Source organism: Mesoplodon bidens (assembly GCF_964165515.1).
Source record: "Mesoplodon bidens genome assembly, chromosome: 13".
Classification (NCBI taxonomy): Eukaryota; Metazoa; Chordata; class Mammalia; order Artiodactyla; family Ziphiidae; genus Mesoplodon; species Mesoplodon bidens.
In genome coordinates, this window is record NC_138169.1 from 37,811,716 (window position 1) to 37,831,894 (window position 20,179).

The 20,179-nt window shown below is 44.0% G+C and overlaps 1 protein-coding gene across 1 annotated transcript in view; it reads left to right on the forward strand.

Annotated features, from left to right (window-relative positions):
* The first annotated feature begins 716 nt into the window (after positions 1-716).
* COLEC12 (collectin subfamily member 12) overlaps positions 717-20,179 on the forward strand; it is a 194,563-nt gene continuing 175,100 nt past the window's right edge. The window contains exons 1-2 of the mRNA XM_081252051.1: positions 717-841; positions 17,829-17,879. Coding sequence (XP_081108177.1) covers positions 835-841; positions 17,829-17,879 — 58 coding nt within the window. The 5' untranslated portion in view covers positions 717-834. The remainder of the gene's footprint in view (positions 842-17,828; positions 17,880-20,179) is intronic.

Consider the following 20,179-nt stretch of genomic DNA (forward strand, 5'->3'; position numbering starts at 1 on the left):
GGGACTTTTCCAACCCAGGGGAATGTGGTGGGTTTTTTAGTCTCTGTCTCTCTCTTCTTGAAGGTCCAAGAGTTGTAATCCTGCTCCGAGTTCTGCAGGGAGATCATCTAATGGTGACTTCGAACTTAGCGACAGCTCTCCCCGGGTGGCAGTGTGCACTGTCCCTTGTGTCCCTTCGGGGCATCAACAAGCGCACTTGGAAACTTGGAGCCTCGGGGAAGCGCTCGCCCCCTGTTTGATCCTCTAACCCTCCGTGCCCAGAGCCCTTTGGGGAAGGGACGAGCTAACTCCTCCGTCCCCGTGACGCTGCTGCTCCCAGCCCTCTCACCCCACACTCTAGGTAGTCAGGGGTCTAGAAACAAGCCCAGCGGCCGCACGTTCCGTGCACCCCGAGGGTGAGCACTTGACCACCCTCGGGAGCCGTTTACCTCCGACTTCGTCCCGCTTCTGGTCCAATGGGAAAAAGAGAGAACCGGGGGAGCGCGGGCGAGCGACGGCGCGGCGAAGAAGTGGCGGGCCCGGGCGGGCGCCGGCCTGCGGACGGGCGGGCGGGGCGGGCGCGGGAGGGCGCGAGGGGGGCGTGGGCGCGGCAGCCCGCGCGCCCCGGCGGCCGGGCCAGGGGGAGGGGCGCTGGCGGGAGCGGCGCCTCCCGCCCGGGGTGAGCGGCGCGCGCGGCGGCCCCGCGGCACAGAGCGCCAAGCGGGGAGGGAGGGCTGGAGCGCAGACGGCCGACGCACGGCGCAGCTGCCATGGGCGCTCACTGACCCGCTGCTCAGCGCGAACTTTCTCGGCGGCGCGGAGCTCCCCGGCTGGCTGTGCGTCTCCTCGGCCACCATGAAAGGTAGGGCGGGCTTCGGGGAGCGCGTGAGGGGGCGAGGTGCATCCGGCGCGGACTTTCTCTGCGCGGAGCCCCGGGGGACACCCGGTGCTTGGTTCATGCGCGCACCCTGGGGGCGCCCCCGGCTCCGGAGTCGGGTACCGCCGGAGACCTAGAGGTTGGGGTTTTGAAGCGTGTGAGTATTCCCCTCCCCATCTTGTCTCTACAAAGTAGTTTGAAGCCCCAAATTAGTGTTTACGGATTCCAGTTCCCAACTTTTTAATTGAAAAAATATGCCCAGGAGAGTGGAGGCATCATCATTCACCCCCGCCCCCCAGTCGGTTCTCCGCTCTGGAGCACTCCCCCCCTCTCCCCAGCGTCCTCTCCCTCCCCGCTGTTGCCGTTTCGCCGTCCAAGAAGTCGAAGGGCTGCTGGCCGGGAGTTTTCTCTGGGACTCGGGGATGTTCTCGGTGCGCCCTCCCCACATCTGGCAATGATTAGGTGCCCGCGGAGTTCAGCTGGCTTGGGAAGTGCGTTTGGCATCTTTCTCCATCAGACCCACTGACTGGAAAATAACTGTCCTGGGTTCCGCGTCCCTTCCATGTGCCCGCTTGCGGAGTTGTTGTGCCCACGTGTGTTCAGGGGTGACACAGCCCCCCGGGCGGTATCCTCTGCAGGCCGGTTTAGGGAAGTGTCAGATGTTATCGTACCTTTAAACGGAATCGCGAGGAGCAGGGCTTCTCAGGGCAGCCTTGTGTTTAGTAGAAACCCGAAGATCTGTCAGCAGAATCCAGATTTATATGTGAGATAAATAATTACAGCGGAGGCATCCAAAGAAGCCGTTTGGGGATGGGCCGGCGTGGTGTTTACACAAGACTGGAGACCTGGTTTTGCGTTAGGATAACACATTTCTGTCCCCGCGCGGGCCGGGCTCGAGTGAGGGGGCTGGGTGCGAAATGCCATCTGTCCGCGGGGACCGAGCTTCCAGTCGCCCGAGACCACGCGATGCGACCGCTTTGACTTGCAAGCGTTGCTGACCGAGGCGGGCGCCCCGGGAGCCCCACAGACTTGGAAAGTAACTTTTGGCTCTAGGTTTCTCGGAAACGGAGTTCACGCTGAACACTCCGGAGCGGTAATGCCAGTTAGCTCTCCTTCCAAGGGGGTTCTGTGTCCTTCTTTGGAGACCCAGGGTAGGCAGGGGACAGAACACCAGGTGGAATGGGGCCCGCCCCAGGGCCAGAGAAACAAAAGACAGGATACTGCTCTCTGGCTAGAGAATTTCAAAAGGCAGTGGTGTGTGTTCCTTCTCTCTCCATCTCGGTTTCTCTTCTCTCAGATACATTCTAGGAAAGGAGCACTTTCCTTAGCACTGATTGAAGGATCCTCCCAGAAAGGAAAGAGTTCACGCGGCTAAACTTTACTCTGGGGCTCAGTTACCATCATTTTAGCCAGTTAATCTTCTCATTGCTGGTCACTGAGGCCAGAAGGTTTTGAACTCTCGGAAAGATAAGCCAGCTACTCATTTCATCAGCTCCCATGTGTGTTCTGAAACTCTGAAAATCTTGTTATGCTTTTGACTGGGTCAATGACTGTTACTACAGTTTGCATATTTTTCCAATGTTAATTCAACTCTGCAGAGGAAGACACACCTACAAGTTCTAAACTTATTTTTTGGGTGTGTGTGAGATTTACACTGCATTCTAGACCAGCTTGCAGACCCCCTGGAGAAGGCTTATTGCTTACTCTCTGTGGTCTGGGCACTGCTTCAAAGGCCCCTCTTACCTTCTGCCCCAGTGGGAGAGGGGAGCTGAGGGACTGAATCCCTGGGTAGACTAGTCACTTTGAAGGCCTCTTTTAAAACAAAATATTCTGTGAGAGGTTTGCTTACCAACTATTGCCATGTAATTTGCATTTATTTGTCTGGTTTGTGAGATGTGGAAGGGAGGGAGCAGTAATACTTCTTTAGTACCTACTAAGTGCCAGCCCCTGTGCTCCACTCTCTATAAGCCCTCCATCAGTGAACCCTCTCAACAACCCTGTGAGGTAGGTATTTTAACCCCTACATTATAGATGTGGAAAAGGAGTCTAGAAGAAATAGAAACCAGCCACAAGGAGGATGGTAGGCATCTAAAGACAAACTTTGCCAAATTTCCCTGTGAGGCCTGGAGAGACCTAGGAGACCAGATCCGATAATCTCTGGACTAGAAGAAAAGTGAATCTCAGGCAATTAAGTAGCCAACTAACTCAAAGTTGGTGCAGCAGCCAGGAAGGTGTGGAACCAAGAAATTGGACACAAGACTTTTGAAGCCAAGCAGAGTATGCTTTTAGCCAAAAAGGAAAGCTGCCTTTACCAAGTAGAATTATTTTGATGATTTGCCATAGGTAACCAACGCAGAGTCTTCCTTGGGTTCGTGATTACGTCGTATAGCTATTAAATCATTATGTTTAAGCCAACATTTCATTAGAATTTGATATCCCTAAATAATAGAAGTTAGTGACAAGCCTTGCGAATGCTTAAAATTAAGGTATTAACCTAAAACATTCTTTAGCCAAATAGAAAATTAGCGGACATCTTAGAAGTTACAGAAGTTTATCTGCCAAAGCAGAAATTCAGCTACTATGCGAGACAGATACCTTTTCAGGGTGCCTGTGACTTTCTAATTCTGATGTTTAAACCTGGGATATAGCCTTTGTAAAAACCCAGGCCTTTGTAGTCTAATTCCAGGTCTGCCATGAGCCACAGCGCCACCTATCTGTTGCGTTCAGCAAATATCTGTCTCGGTTCTATTTCCTCCATCTCTGGAGTCACAAGTACCAAAATAATGACATCATTATATATTTTCCAGAAGAAAATAACTTGCCTTGTTGCTGCAATACTTGAAGTGTTCCAAACTGATTAAAACATGAAGCTGGTTTTGATTTATTTCTAGTTACATTTTCAATTAGCTGTACTGCACCATAAATTTCATGGTTTTTAATAAATATTCACATTCTTTATGGAGGAATCTGACTCCTCTAGAGTTAGGTGTGTCATTAAGAAGTCACATTTCTAGTCCTGGAAGTTGGGAATATTGGTGAGCTTTAATGCAGCAGCACTTGTTGCCTAAGAGACGGCCGGAAACAACCATGGGACCAAAGTGGTTCAAACCACTGTTCTAATTTAACACAGGGAGGAGGTTGGTGCCATCAAAACATAGTGTCCAGCTGCTTATTTTTGTGCTTTTGTATGTAAACATTTCTGAAATGCTGTCTGGCGATAATACTTTTAAAATGCACTAGTAAGCAGTATACTTCTCCTACTGCCTGTTGTTTTCCCAGACCCATGGTCTCTTTGCTTTCCCAGTGTCTAAAATTTCTGGTCCTTAACTGGGATAAGCAGGCACGCGTGTAAGGGCTGACTGCATTTAACATTGAAAGAATCATGTTTTCTGCAGGGAAATGGAAACAAAGTGAGACCTTTTTCCTTTCACTGTTTGGGAATTGGGGCTGCCCTTCCTCTGGAAGACAAATTTGCAATCCAATTACACTTTTGTCTCTTAGTTTGAAGATGCTTGACATTCTTAGTCTGAGGTTTAATTATTGCTAAGTATAGATCTTCCCTGTGGTCTCCTATGCAATTTTCCAAGATTGTTCCCATCCCCTTACCACTCCTCCCCTCCCCCCACTATGTGGCTTATCCAGCAATAATGGTGTGGATGGGAAAAGCTGGAGTATGATAGCTTTAAAGCTGTAGCATAACTAGGTGTCTAATTTTCTGAATTAATGCTTATTCTCATTAAAACATTAGTTCAAAACTGTTGATGTAGCTGCTGCCAAAGTAAGTTAAATGGCCTTTGAAGTATTACTTTTCAAATGGGAAAATAGACATTTAAATTTTGTGATAGAAAAAGTCTATTTTGCCTCGGGTAAACCCAGCACATGAGTGATCTCTCAGGGGGACAGTTTGGTCCACATGTCTCCGCGTGATGGGAAAAAGCGGTCAGGTGCTAGGAGAGGAGCCCAGAGTGGGCAGAGGACAGTCTTTCTACTTTTGGGGGGTAAATCAGAGTGAAAAGAATCAGGCAGTTGGGGGCCAGGGGACAGTGTTCTAGGTCATCAAAGTGATCATCTGTGAAAAAAGTCTACCCACACTGTGGGGTTGGCTCTACCAGGCTGGTCCTGCCTTTCCATCTTCTGCTCCTATGCCATTCCGAAGGCACAGGCTCTCTCAGCTTCTGGAATTCCTGACTGTGGCCTGGAGGCAGGGAACAGTGTTGTGAGTTGGAAGATAAAAGCCAGGGACAAGTTGATCTGTACCGTGGTTAGTACTGCAAACAACTTCTTAGGCATGACTGATGGGCCATTTAATATCCCCACTTACTATTTTTCCCTTTAGTAATAGCTAACGTTTATTGAGCACCTGCCATGCCAGGCATTATTTTTTTCTTCATTTTACAGTTAAGAAATCTTAGACTCAGAGAGGCTGAGTTACTTGTCTAAGGGCACTAAGCTAGTCAGTGGGGAAATTAGTATGCAAATTCGGACAGTCTGACTCCAGAATCCACATGTAACACCTCTAATTTAGGCTTCCTCCTAGCCACACCCTAATGTTTCATTCAATCAACCCAGCTTTGTTATGTACATACTGTGTGCCACAATCCATAGATACTGAGTGAGCAAGGTAGAAAAGGTCCTACTGTCTGGGCTTAGACTTTAATAACCTGGCATCAAAGGTCTGAAGAAATTGCTGTGCTCTTCAGCCAGTCACTGGAGGAGTCTCTCTAGGCTGGAGCTCCTGCAGAGATAAGGCGGATTCCAGGGTTGCTGCCTTTTGTAGAATTTATCTGCAGGAGGTTTTCTTGTGATTGATTGAATGAGTGTGAATGGCTCCCTTAAGCCATGGACTCTGGAAACAGCCCCTGCATTGTTTTGCTGACAGGTTTGCTGTGAGACAATGAAACATTGTCAGAATTGCTTTTCAAGAACAGACTGTAACCACCAGTATGTGATCAGTAATAATAATAATTTAAAAATAGTAGTAGTAGTAGTAGTAAGTAAACATCTTAAACAAGGGATAGGGAGATACTGACATTCTTCATAGAAAGTATTTTATTGTTCACTGTTGATAACACAGTTTCTAACCACACCAACAATCCAAAGCTTGCAGGGGGTAACTTTTCAGTCAAGCAGTGATTTGATTTCTTTTTAAGTGAATGATGTTTGAAGGGCCCAAACCAAAATAGTACCTTGAACAGGTCCTACTGATTGCTTAAGGGACCTTCGTAATTATATAGCAGTGAAAGGAGAAATTAGTAATCTAATTTAAAATTCCAAAGAGATCCTAGGAGCTTTCTTAACCCCTGAATTTATCACAAATAGTCAACCAATACTCTTAAAAAATATGAAGGAAATATATTTTTCAACATGGGAGGAAATTTAAACATTTATTTATTTATTGGACTCGGATATATTAAATGACTCCTTTATACTTCCTGAGTCATTTGAGATTATAACCTTGTATCACGTGAAGTCATATGCACTTGCCTAAGAGGTTGGACATTTGACATTTCTGTGTGAAAAAAACTAACTTGTCATTGGTTTGTGGAAATAGATGCACTTCTTTGGGTGTAAGTCACTTCCTTGTGACATAGAAATGTTTGGAAACTAGCTGATGTATATATATATATACATATATATATAAAACATTTTATTATTCAAAGGCAAAATAATCCAAATTTATAGTTAATAATATACACTTTAAAATGTAACCATTTCATAAAATGTAATTATAAGTAGTGTTCCCAGGAGTTGAACCTGACAATTTTAGTGTGGTGAAGAGTGTGGGCTCTGAAATCAGAGGGCCTGGTGACCACATGCAAACTACTTAACCTACTGGGGCCCCCAGTGTCCTCATCTGTCAAATGGGGGAGGTACTGGATGCCTTTTTTTGGGTTTTATTTGCTTTATTTTTGTTTTGTTGGTTTGTTTTGAGGATTAAGTAGGTTAGTATAGATCAGTTGTTTAGAATGGTGTCTAGCACCTAAGGAGAACTCAAGACATTTTAGGTGTTAGAATACTGTTTAGTTATAACCTGCTGCTTCCTCCAGGCAGAACGTAATTGCCAATTATGAACCATCTTATGTTAAGTTAATCAAGTGATACAGTTTCTACCACGAAGAAAAAAGCTTGGTTTTGAAATGAAAGTAATTTTCAAATTACAAATGTGTGGTACAAAGACCTGGGGGATGGGAGAAAACTGTGCTCTTTATGGGAAACAGTTTTACTATTGGTCCATCTCCAGCTGCCATCACCCGTGTTATTGTCATGTAGTCAGAAATCAGCCCTACTGAAAATGCATGGACCATATTTACAGTGAAGTTTGTAACTATAGTGAAAATGGTACCATTTTCTCATTTGTTATGATCATGCTAGGAAATCAGAAAATATATGTAAATACCTTTAATTTACCTAGGAGCACTAATTTTCCTGGAGCACTATTGTTCAGGTACCTACTGATGGTGACATAATGTTTTTAAAGATTTGTATCTCAAATCCAGTGTCCAGTTTTGTCCAGTAAGGATATGACATCAAAGAGTCAAAACATAAAACAAATTTATCTGTACATAAGTCTTAGGACAGATGTATGTGTATGTATGTGTTTTTAACCGTATGACATCATGTCTATTTCATTGATAATGTTAATTTTCTATCAAGCTGTCATGTTTCTATTTTATTCATTATTTAAAATTAGGCCACCAAGTCCTAACTAGCTTTCACTTATTCTTTATGTAGTATATTATTTAAATATATTCAAATATTCTTTATATTAAATATAGTTAAATATTCTTCATTTAGAATGTTATTGAAATATAGTCAGATATTTAGTATGTACATAGCCCCTGTCCTCAAGGAGCTTGCAGTCTGATGGACAGGGTAAGACTTATGCATAAACAATTGGCATTCAAGATAGAAGGTGAAAAGTGCCTTATTTGAGGTTCAGATAAATGCTGCTGTAGGACACAGGAGGAGATGGCTGAGGACAGGGATATTTTCCTTTGGAGGGGAGATTCAAGCTGATTTGTTATCTCAAATTATATTTCATGTTTCAGGTTACATTGCTCTAATAGTAATTAGAGGCAAATGGTACATCAGGGCCACCCTGAAACCTTCAAGTAGGACATTTCAATGTGGGAGATGAGAGAGAATCAAATACAAAGTTTTCTAGAACTTTGTCTCCTAGGCTCAATTTTGGTCCATCATTCGTAATTAATTATAGTATGTTACTTTGGTATAATTGTTTGGATAACCTAAACATAAAGTTAAATGATTTCGGAACAAAACAGATATATCAGTTTTTGTTTGGTTTGGTTTGGTTTTTAAACAAAGACTACTTATTTTGTGTGTGTGTCTCCAGAGACACGGACGGCATTGGTTTTTCTTGCCAAACGACCCATGAAGTTGACACCTTTCCATGGTCCTTATAAAATTTGGGGCAGGGATTCAAGTCCTCATCCTGACTCTACTTGACCAAGGTGATTAGATGAGAAGGTCCCTCATAAGAGAAGGGGAGACATGTCACCTCCCCTGTAGTTACTGTGAATGATAGATGTGGGGGTCAACATTTTGAGTCTCATATTTATTTACTTTTTAAGTTGTTGAAGTGGGCCTGCTGGAGGAAATCTGGTTTAGCCTCCACTACCAATTTAGTGGTAAAAGTCACCCAAAAAATCCCTTCAATTTTGTTGGACGATAAAGGAAGGAAAAGGGTATCGTATCTCCTTGTCAGAAAAGCAAGTTTTTGAAAAGCATCAGAATTACAAGTTGTGCCACAAATTGGAGTCCCTTTATGTCTTTACAATTTTGACTTAAAAAAAAAACCCTATACCATTGAACCAAAAAAGGGATCCTATTGCTGTAAAACATAAAATTCGGAAAGCAGCTGAGTGACCAAACTAAATGTCTTGTACTATTTGGAATAAGCTACAAATATTTTCAGCAGCCTGTGGGACCATGCTGTTTTGTTCTAGCAGTGGTGACGCTGCAGGAGCTGGGGCTGCATCAGGGTGGAGACAATACCGAGTGGACAGCAGTGCTGAGCCCGGCTTGGAAGAGAAGTTTAAATTCAGCCTCGCCTCTGTCCACGGGCCTTCAGCCTGGCTCTAAGAGCACCAGAACTTGTTCTGATCAGTGTGACATTTGTCAGAACCTACTCTGTGCCAGCTAGTGAAGGCTGCGAGTCCACACCTTCTGTGCTGTTGCTCTAGGGTGAACTCTGCTCGCCGGCTCTTTGGAGCAGGGGACCTTTTCTGGTGGTCAGCATCCATTGGACCCGAGCACTTTTCTTTTTTGTCTACCTGACTTTTATCTCCCCTACACATTCCCTTGTTTTGTTTGCTTGACTTCAGTTCTTATTTTTATCAAAGTTAGAGATGCGCATAGTTTAAAGAGTCAAAGAATATCACATTTATTATGAAAAACAGCAATTTCCTGCCCAACCCACTTCATTTCATCATTTCCCAGTCCCCAGAGGCAACCTCCTGAGAACATTTTTTGCATTTTCTTTTGGCATTGACTTTTCTTTCAGTTCTCTACCTAGAACGCACCATCCCCAAACCCTGTAGCTTCAAACAACAGATGTTTATTTGTTCATGACCCTGCAATTCGGGCTGAGCTTGGCGGGGATGGCTGGTTTCTGCTTCCCGAGGTGTTGGGCAGGCTGGTCAGCCTCGCTCCACGGCTGGAGCATCAGCGGGGTGGCTGGAAGGGCCGAGGGCTGGCCAGGCTCTCTCCTTTCCTTCAGAGTCTCTCATCCCCCAGGGTTTCTCTCTCCTCAGGTGGCCTCTGGTCCAGCAGGGTACCTGGACATTTCCCATGGCAGCCAGCTGCCGAGGGGGTGAAAACAGAAGCTGAAAGGCAAAGGTCTTGCAGAAGACCTAGGCCCTGAGGTCACCCACTGCTACTTCTGGCAAATACCATTGGCCACAGCAAGTCACAAGGTCCTCCCAGATTCAAAAGAGTGGAAATGGACTTGCACTTGGAGGGATGGAAAAATTGTTGGTGGCTCTTAACGCGGATGAGCTACTACGGCCCCATGTCCTTAAGTGCCATGCTTTTGGCACTTTTTGGTTTTATTATTATTATTATTATTATTTTGGTTTTAGGCATTATATATTGACTTCCCTTTATAGCAGATGAGGATTTAGTTATTTTACCCTTCACCTCCACCTGACAACCATCACGGACACCTCCTGTTGCCCCCATCATCCCAGTATAGTTATATCACAGTCTGGCCTAGATCAATATTCAGTGTTTATATTATTAAGATGATGTCAATGCTATTCACAGCTGACTTATATTTCTCTCTTGCATAACTGTGTTTCCTCTGGAATTGGTAATCCTCTTGTTATTTTGTTTGTTTAGCCTCCCATGTATATTTACGTCGACACTCACCCCCAAAGTCTCTTCCACTGTCCTCCATCTCTGTGTAGTGTGTTCAAACATAGTAGGTATTACCGCATTTTCATCTTCTTGAAGAAATCTTTCCTGGACTCTTCCGACCTACTCAGGGTTAGGGTTAAGGTTAGGTTAGGGTGCACATATGCACGTGCACACGCACACATATACGCACATACATCTTTCTGGGTTTTTTCCTTATTTCAGTGGAATGCTTTCACCAGTGACTTCTCAAGAAGAGTGTGCATGAGAGGTACATTTTTGAGGAATCTGTAGGTCTGAAGAGGTCTTTATATTACCTACTCAATTAGTTGAGAGATTTCTCTGTTGGAAATAATATAGCCTTAGAATTTTGAAGACACTGGTTTCTTCTCTTTTAGCTCCAGTTTTGCTGGTGAGACATGTGAAGACATTCCTTTTTAAAAAAATTCTTGTAAGTAATCTTTTTTTTTTTTCTGTCCAGAAGCTTTTGAGTTTTCTCGTTGTCCACAGGGTTCTGAAACTTTATGATGATGTGCCTCGGAGTGGATCTTCTTCCTTTCTTTGTGCTGGGAAGTGATGTGCCTTTTCATTCTGGAAACTCATGTCCTTCAATCCTAGAAATACTGTTACTTATTCCTCTGATGATTCCCTCTGTTCTTTTCTTCTGGAACACCTGTTATTTGAATATTGGACCCACTTAATTGGTTGTCTAATTTTTTTTCTCGTCTTTACTCTTTTCTATTTATTTGCCCTTTTTCTGCTTTCTGGAATATTTCAGCTCTGTCTTCCAACTCTTCTATTAAGTTTTCATTTCTGTGATCATAGTTTTAATTTCCAAGAGTTCTTTCTTTTTCTCTGAGGGTCTCTTTTTTATTATAGCATCCTGTTCTTCTTTTATGGATACGTTATCTTCTCTTATCTCTACAAGGATATTAATGGTAGGATTTTTTATTCTATTTTTATCATTCTGCATAATGTGTATTTCCTCCAAATTGCTTTACCTGGTTTCTTTATTTTCATCTTGTCTTTTCATGTTAGAGGCTGTGTCACGTGTCTGGTGTCTCCTCACATATAAGAGCAGAGTATTATAAACATTAATTAGAAGCTCCTTGTTTTGGTGGATTCTGTGACCTGTGACTATCGCTCTAGGCTGATCTGGCTGGGCTGTTCCATTGGGGACCTCCTGGAATGAGAATCATTAGTTTATTTTTCTCTTAACTGGCCAGATTCCCCAGGAAGAACCTTCAGTCATTAGCCTGGAGGATACAGTCTTGTTGGCTGAGTGGGAGAAGAGAACTGAGTGTCTGAACATTCAGTATGAAAATTTCCCCCTTTTCCCCTGATTCCTTTACAGTTCCCCTCATCTCCTCTGGAGGAGGACACCATTTGTGTTCTTTTGTTTTCATTTCTCTGAGTAATAAATCTTCCATCTTATGCTGTGGTCAGGGAGGGACAGTCACCCAGCTCTGTGAAGGGCCTGGGAGGTCAAACTGCTTTATTTTTCATATCCCACGCAGAGCACCCGTTTAAAGTGTGCAATTAAGAGGGTTTTAAATATATATATATATATATTCACAAGTTTTGCAACCATCATTACAATCAAGTTTAGAACATTTTCATCACCCTCCCCCACCCCAAAAACCCATGCCCATTAACAGTCACTCCCCATTTCCCCCCAAAACTCGCAGCCCTAAGCTTTAACCTGCTTTCTGACTATGAGCTGGCCTAATGTAGACATTTCATATGAATGAAATCATACAAGATGTGGTCTTTTGTGACCGGCTTCTTTCACTAGCATAATATTTTCAAGGTTCCTTCCTAGTGTAGCATGTATCAGTACTTCATTCCTTTTTATTGCTGAATAATATTATATTCACATTTTGTTTATCCCTTCATCGATTCGTGGGCATTTGGATTATTCTACTTTTTTACTATTATGAATAATGCTGCTATAAGCATTCATGTACAAGTTTTTGCGTGGACATATGTTTTCATTTCTCTTGGGTATATACCTAGGAGTAGAATTGTTGGCTTATATGATATTTCTATGTTTAACCTTTTGAGGAACTGCCAGACTGTTTTCCAAAGTGGCTGTACCATTTTGCATTCCCACCAACAGCATATGAGGGTTCTGATTTCTCCATCTTCTTGCCAACACTAATTGTCTATCTTTTTGATTATAGCAGTTGCTTCTTTTATTTTAAAATTTATTTATTTTATTTATTGATTTTTGGCTGTGTTGGGTCTTTGTTGCTGTGTTGGGTCTTTGTTGCTGTGTGCGAGTTGTGGTGAGCGGGGGCTACTCTTTGTTGTGGTGTGCGGGCTTCTCATTGCAGTGGCTTCTCTTGTTGCGGAGCACGGCTGTAGGCGTGCGGGCTTCAGTAGTTGTGGCTCATGGGCTCTAGAGTGCTGGCTTAGTAGTTGTGGCACATGGGCTTAGTTGCTCCGTGGCATGTGGGATCTTCCTGGACCAGGGCTCGAACCTGTGTCCCCTGCATTGGCAGGTGGATTCTTAACCACTGTGCCACCAGGGAAGCCCTATAGCAGTTGCTTCTTAAACATATGTTCAACAAGTCCTCCTATTTTAGCCTCACCTATATTCTCCTTTCAGAGTGGCCTGTGTCCCAAATTCCTTAGCCTTTTCAGGATTCTGGGGTATAAATCATCGCTTTTCAGCCTTCTCTTCTGCTAGCACAGAGTTCAGTTTCCTGGGTCTGTGGGGTCAGCAACCACCATGGTGTGAAACTTGAGGGTCTGCCAGACCTGGGTCTTAGTGTTGGTCTGGCTGCTCACAAGTCTTGGGACCTTGGATCAAATTACATATCTTCTCTGAGCCTCAGATTTCTCACCTATAAAACAGAGAAACAACAAATGGGAAGTAACTGACATTCAGTAGATCTGAGTAAGTATTGGTTCTCTTCTCTTCCTCAAACATGGTGGATATGCAAAAAGAGAAAGAATTCCTTCAGGAATTCATCCACTAGTGGGAGAGAGAGACACATGTATAACTCTATAATCTACTTACTTTTTAACAACAGTTTCTGAGTTTCTATAGCATGGCATAAATGTGCTAGTTGCTGAGGGTACAATGTGATAAGTTTCCTGTTTTCCAAAGGCTTTCCATCTGGTGAAGTCAAAACCAGAACTGGGTAAGCTGGGATGAAGTGAGAGAGTGGCATGGACATATGTACACTACTAAATGTAAAAGAGATAGCTAGTGGGAAGCAGCCGCATAGCACAGGGAGATCAGCTCGGTGCTTTGTGACCACCTAGAGGGGTGGGATAGGGAGGGTGGGAGGGAGATGCAAGAGGGAGGGGATATGGGGATATATATATATATATATATATATATATATATATATATATATATATACATATAGCTGATTCTCTTTGTTATACAGCAGAAACTAACACACCATTGTAAAGCAATTATACTCCAATAAAGATGTTAAAAAAAAACAAAAACAGAACTAGAATATAAGGCAGACGGAAGTAATTGCTGTCACACTGATACAAAGGGAGTGCAGGGGAAGGAGAGGTGAATTCTACCCATAGGGATATTGCACAACTTGGTCCACAGATTGATTGGAACATATTAATATGTATGACTCTCAACTCTCCAAGCCAACTAAACTAAACTTCACTTGAACTCGTGGTATTCTGAAATAGCTAAGCTCAAAGAATAAATCAGCAGCAGAATTCTGTTTTGCGTTCTCCATCACGAAACCTCTGGCCAGCGTGGCCCTGTGCCAGTTACCAAGGAAAGTAAAAAAATAAATAAAAATCACATTTTGAAATAGGCAAGCAAAAGACAGTATAGCCCATAGGTATTACAACAAAAATGCTATAGTACAGCTGTGGCAGCCAAGAAAGTACGTGCCTGTAGACATAAATCTCCAGTTAAACACATTTTGTTATTTAGGATGTTAAGGTTACTTCTTCCCTGCAGACTAACTGATGTCCGAAGCAGGGATCAAGTTCTGGCCACTGCAGAACTTAGAGGTCTTAAATCTTAACAAAATCCTTGCTCGTGTTGGAGTGTAGCAGTTATGTGACGTAGATTGTGTCCGAGACAGATTTTGAAAACTGGCAGGTTGCAAAGGTGACTGGATATCCTTGAGGGATAATATCCTTATTTGAGCCCATCATCTCTGCAGGCCCCTGGTACTATAAAGAAAATCCAGGATGCATTTAGCCTGGGTCCACTCAGTGTGAGGAAAAGGTTTTGAGAACAAAGTATAACCTTGCACATAATATCAGGCTGTTTGTCTTCCTGAAACCCATCTGCCAGCCATGTGGGCCCTGTTGGAGTCTTTCACCCTCTCAAACTTTCAGGCACTGGGAACCGCTGACCTCTCCTCCAATCTCCTGTGACTCTTGTAGTCTGATGTGGCTGTCCAGACAGCCACAAGCCCCATCAGCTCCTGCCCCTTTCTCTTTCTCAGTTCCTGAAATGTCTCACTGCATCACCAGCCTGAATCAGCTGTTTGCTAATCTACACAGCTGGGGAATCTGGCCGGGGCTCTGGGGACACCTCCACTAATGGAATGTCTACTAGGCGTTACCTGCCCAACTCGACGTAGCTTTTAAGGATGTGAAAAGTCAACTCTTGAAAACATTGAGTGAAACAGAGTTGAACAATCTTTTTCTCTCTCTTTCAGCACCTCCCTGAGTCTCTAATGGTTCCAAAATTGCTATGAATTTCCAAGAAAGGGATATGGTAGGCAGTAACTCTCTTTTTCCCTCCAAAGAATAAACACTAAGAAAGATTAAGACGCTTCTCCGTGATACCTTCCCTGATCATCCCAGTAAGACGTTCTCTGAGGAACTTTGTACCCCTCATGTCTCATATGATTTAGTATCTAATTATAGACTTGGATGAGACAGAGATTTGTGTTCTTTTAGGAGCTGCTATAAGAATTTCTCATCCTCTTGGGATGAGGGTTAAGAAGCAGGACATCCTCTTTGAGTCCTGTATTAGGGGTCGCCTGTAAAGCCTTTGTTTCTTCGAACCCCTAATGGGTTTGGGTAGGTTAATTTGGAGGCAGTGCTGAATTGCTTTAATAACAAAAATATGAGACATTTGAAGTTCCCAGGGAAATTTCAGAAGGAGAGAGGAGTCAGTCAGACTAAATGCTGCATGGGAAAAAGACCAGAGAGGAAAAAGAAAACAAACAAACAAACTAATGGTAGGTCTGCTGAAAAGAAGCTTTAGGGAGAATACTAATTTTTTAAGCTGTTTGCTACCGGGAGCACAGTGTAAGCTGTTTTTTTGTCTCCACTGTGAGTTCTCCAGTGATGATGGTTCCTTGGCCCACAGCGTGTGCATGTGAGCAGATTCTTTTGCAGATGTGTCTCTGCAGTGGAGGGGCTGGAGCTGGCAGGGGAAGCTGACGTCTGGGTGGCATCGTTACCTATGTTCATGCCCCCTCAACTCCACCGGTCTATAAGTACCTGTTTATTGACTGAGTGAATAAATGAATGCATGGATTTCTAAGCAGAAGAAGCAGATAAGGGTTTCTCTTTAACTGAGACTAGACCGGACTTTGCAGGCATTAATGGGAGAATTACTTAGGAAAGCCAGCACAGACTAGGGGATTAATATGTATTTGTCGAACTAACTAATCACCGAGTCAGAGAGAAAAAGGTGCTGTTCTTTTGCTTGTAAGCACGTTCTTCCATCTAGAAAGAACTAAAGCTTTAATCCTTGCCAGAAGAAGATGAGCTGAATCATGAAAACCTGGATTTCTCTTCACTGTTCTCTGAATAAGGAAACATGGTAAAATACAAAGATTTCTGACTTCTCCATTGTCTTAGGAGTAGTTCTCTCACACATGTCTTCATAACACTTCATAACAAGCTAGTGTGCTGAGGTTCAACACACTGTGTGGTAGATATCACACATCTTGGCTTTTTCCACATTTCAAGGTTCGGTTATAGCCAGGCCCTGTGTCCCATCTGTGGGCTGAAAAAGATGATCATAGAGGCTCTATTTCCTCCCTACGTGTCTCTTTTCTTTGAAAGCCTGTCAGCTTCTTGAGGGAAGGGACCGTGGCTCACTCATTTGTGCACCCCACTGCCTGGCAATCTCTGGTCCATAGTGAGTGCTGAGTCAGCGCTTTTGAACTGAACTGCATGTGGGGGGAAAGCTGGGTGCTGGTGCAGTGATGGTGACCAACCCAAGAATAACTGGTTGGACAATAGCCAAGACACGGAAGCAACCTACATGCCCACTGACAGATGAATGGATAAAGAAGAGGTGGTACATGTATACAATGGAATATTACTCAGCCATAAAAAAGAGTGAAAGAATGCCATTTGCAGCAACATGGATGGACGTACTAAGTGAAGTCAGTCAGAGAGAGAAAGACAAACAGCATATGATATCACTTAGACGTGGAATCTCAAATGTGACACAAATGAGCTTATTTATGAAACAGAAACAGGCTCACAGACATAGGAAACAGACTTATGGTTACCAAATGGGAAAGGGGGTGGGGAAGGGATAAATTAGGAGTTTGGGAGTAGCAGATACAAACTACTATATATAAAATAGATAAACAACAAGTTCCTACTGTATAACACAGGGAACTATAGTCAATATCCTATAATAAACCATAATAGAAAAGAAAAAAAAAAAAAGAAGAATTGGTTAGGTCTCCCTGGAAAGGCCTGGTCTTAACACTTTGACTTGTCATCAAAAGTACCCTTTAATTGCACACCCACACCTGGCAGATGTGTGAAATGACAAGTTCGTTATCAGCGTCATAGGAATTGCATCGTGTCCATGTGAGGAGGGGGATTTGGGCTTTTGGTAGAAAGCGTGGCTGCCATAACATTGCCCTTGTTTCCAGTTCCCTACCTTTAGGAATTCCCAAGCAAGTCTGTCTTTTGAAATGCATTTACTGGGAAATCATCCGTCAGTCCCAGTTATCCAGTGGAAGGAGAGTGGGGAAGGATTTGGTCGTCCTTGCAGGAGGCATGCTGAGCTCCTGAGATGCCACAGTTGGTGGAAGAGGTGACCCCAGAGCCTGGCATCTGCAAAGGAGGGCTTTAGGCTCAGTTACGTGAAGATAACTTGACCCTTTGGACAGTTGATTATTCAGTCATTCATTCACCCAAGTTTATTAAGCCTCTGCTCTTTGACAGGCACCATTCTAGCTACATGGGATTCATTCATGAAATCAGACAGAAAAGAATTTCTGCTCACAGCATGCACGATAACACACACACACACATAAATGAGGATGATACCAGAGAGTAATATTAAAATGGGATGGTTTGAGGCAGAGTGGCTGGGTGGTGGTCCGGAAAGGCATCTCGAAGATACCATACCTCAGCTGAGACCTGAATTAGAAGGAGTCGCCTGAGGAACAGGAGGAGGAGCACTCCAGGCAGAGGGAACAGCCAGCGCAGGGACACTGTGGTCTTTCTCAGAAAGCGTGGTATGTTCCAGGAGCAGAAGGACAGCCACTGTGCGGAGAATGGTGGGCGAGGGGAGGGTGGAGCAGGTGGAGACGGCTGAAGTTGAGTCCAGCACTGACCCTGCACTTCCGGCCTCACTGTGGTTAATGCTCTGTCTTTTCTTCTCCCGCAGACGACTTCGCAGAGGAGGAGGAGGTGCATTCCTTCGGTTACAAGCGGTTTGGTGAGTTCTAGCAAAGCTCTGTTCCTTCTCTGTGCTTGATCTGGGATATGGTAACATGACCATGGCTGGACTTCTGACACACATGAACACGTGTGGCTCTGAGGCCCAATTTTGTTTGGAAATTGAGTTTCTGTATAACGTGGATGATTTCTCAGAGAATCTGAGGCTAGTGGGACAGGAGTTACGCCCAGGCATGGGGAAGTGATGGGATGCTTAGGGGGGTTGGCTGAATACAAACCTGATGGCTTAACAGGCAAAACATGGTGGGAAAGGTAAATCTGTGACAAGATAGGCATTTCTCTATTTTGAGATTTAGAAAACATCTTTTCCCTTTTTCCTCAGGCCCCATGTTCATAGCTTAGTGTCAGTGGAGAATGAGAGGAAGACTTTTTTCAGAACCCAGCTAGACACAGGTGCTCCAAGTTAGTCTGAACAGTGACCCCTAAAGATATCCTCATCCTAATCCCTGGAACCTGAATGTTACCTTATATGGCATAAAGTGCTTTGCAGATGTGATCAAGTTAAGAGCTTGAGCAGGGGAGGTTATTCTGGGTTATCCGGGTGGGCTCTAAATGGAAGCACAATTGTCCTTATAGGAGGGAGGGAGAGGAAGATTTGACTGCTGAGAAAAGAGGGCAATGGGATGATGGGAACAGATATTGGAGTGATATGCTGTGCAGGTGGAGGAAGGGGCCACAAGCCAAGGGATACAGGTGGGCACTGGAAGCTGAAAAAGACAAGGAAACATTTTCTGTTCAGAGAACCCTGGTGGGAATGCGGCCCCACCAACATCTTGATTTCAGCCGACTAAAGCTGATCTCAGACTTCTGGCCTCTCAAACCGTAAGAGAAGAAATCTGTGTTCTCTTAAGCCACCCCGTTTGTGGTGACCTGTCCCAGCAGCCACAGGGAGCTAATCCACGCTTCTCTGCCTACTCACGGATGCTCTTCTGTCTTTGACCACACTTCCCGGCATCTGCAATTGGGCCTCAAACTGCCAGTGAAAACATTACAAAGTTCCAAGGACAGTTCAAGGGAACTGAGGTTTTTCTGTCCAGCCCGTTTCTGTGCCTTGGTCAGAGGAAATGAGGAATAGAGGAAAGAGGAGAAAAGAATGAGAGTGTGTGTGTGTCTGAGAGAGAGAGAGAGAGAGAGAGAGAGAGAGAGAATATGAAAGGGAATAAATCTACTTCCTGTTGCTTAAAAAAAATCCTGGCTGGACCTTGATTAAATTTAATATCCCCCAGCTGCTCTGGCTCCCTCATTGCTTTAGCATTTTTCTTCTGGATACACACTTCTGCATTTCTTTCTGGGAAAAAAGTAGGGCTTTAAAGTGAGAATGCAGTGGCACGAAGCCCACGGCCCCTCCATTCACGTGCTGGCAGAGAGGCTTCTGCCCACCATGCTCTCCCCTCTCCCATGCTACTGTTCTTTATCTGCACAATGACATGTTTCTGCATTGGTACCATGTGTTATTCTGCTTTCCCATCGTGGGTTCACTGAAGGTTGTCAAAGGAGTGAAGAGGAAACCAGACATTATAAAGGAAAGAAAAAACAAAACAAAAATTAAAAGGCAGAAATAAAGAGGAAAATCAAACTTGTAAAGATAAGGCAGAATAAATGTTGACGTGCCTGTGTATTTTGGAGATCAGCAGATTTCAAATCTCTACACGGAAATCGGTAGAAATATGAAGAACCAAGAGAAAAGAGTGACCTTGAGAGAAATTTTATTTAAAATTTCATGATCCTGTAACTAGCTAGATGGGCAGGCTTTGGTGGAAAACACAAAAACATAGTAAGTTGCTGAAAGGATTTAATTTATGGTAGTTAAATTGTGTGTGGAAACCGTAAACTGATGACTCAGAGGGGAGACATGATAGCAACGTACAAATATTGGAGAACCAGGGAGACGTGGAGAGAGTGATACCAAGTGGCACAAGTAGAAGAAGAGAGGAATGAAGTTAAAAGAGAAACTTTGGAATGAGCTGTGAGAGAGACATCCCGAGGCTGAGAATTCTTGGATTCAGCTTTTAGGCACAGTGATGGATATCCAGCATAGGGGTGGAGTAGAGTTTTGGAAATGGAAGAGGCTTTGCGATGATTTATATCAGGCTTTACTTTAAAAAAAAATTAATTTATTAATTAATTAATTTTTGGCTGCGTCAGGTCTTCATTGCTGCGCGCAGGCTTTCTGTAGCTGCAGTGAGTGGGGGCTACTCTTCGTTGCGGTGCGCGGGCTTCTCATTGCAGTGGCTTCTCTTGTTGCAGAGCACGGGCTCTAGGTGAGTGGACTCAGTAGTT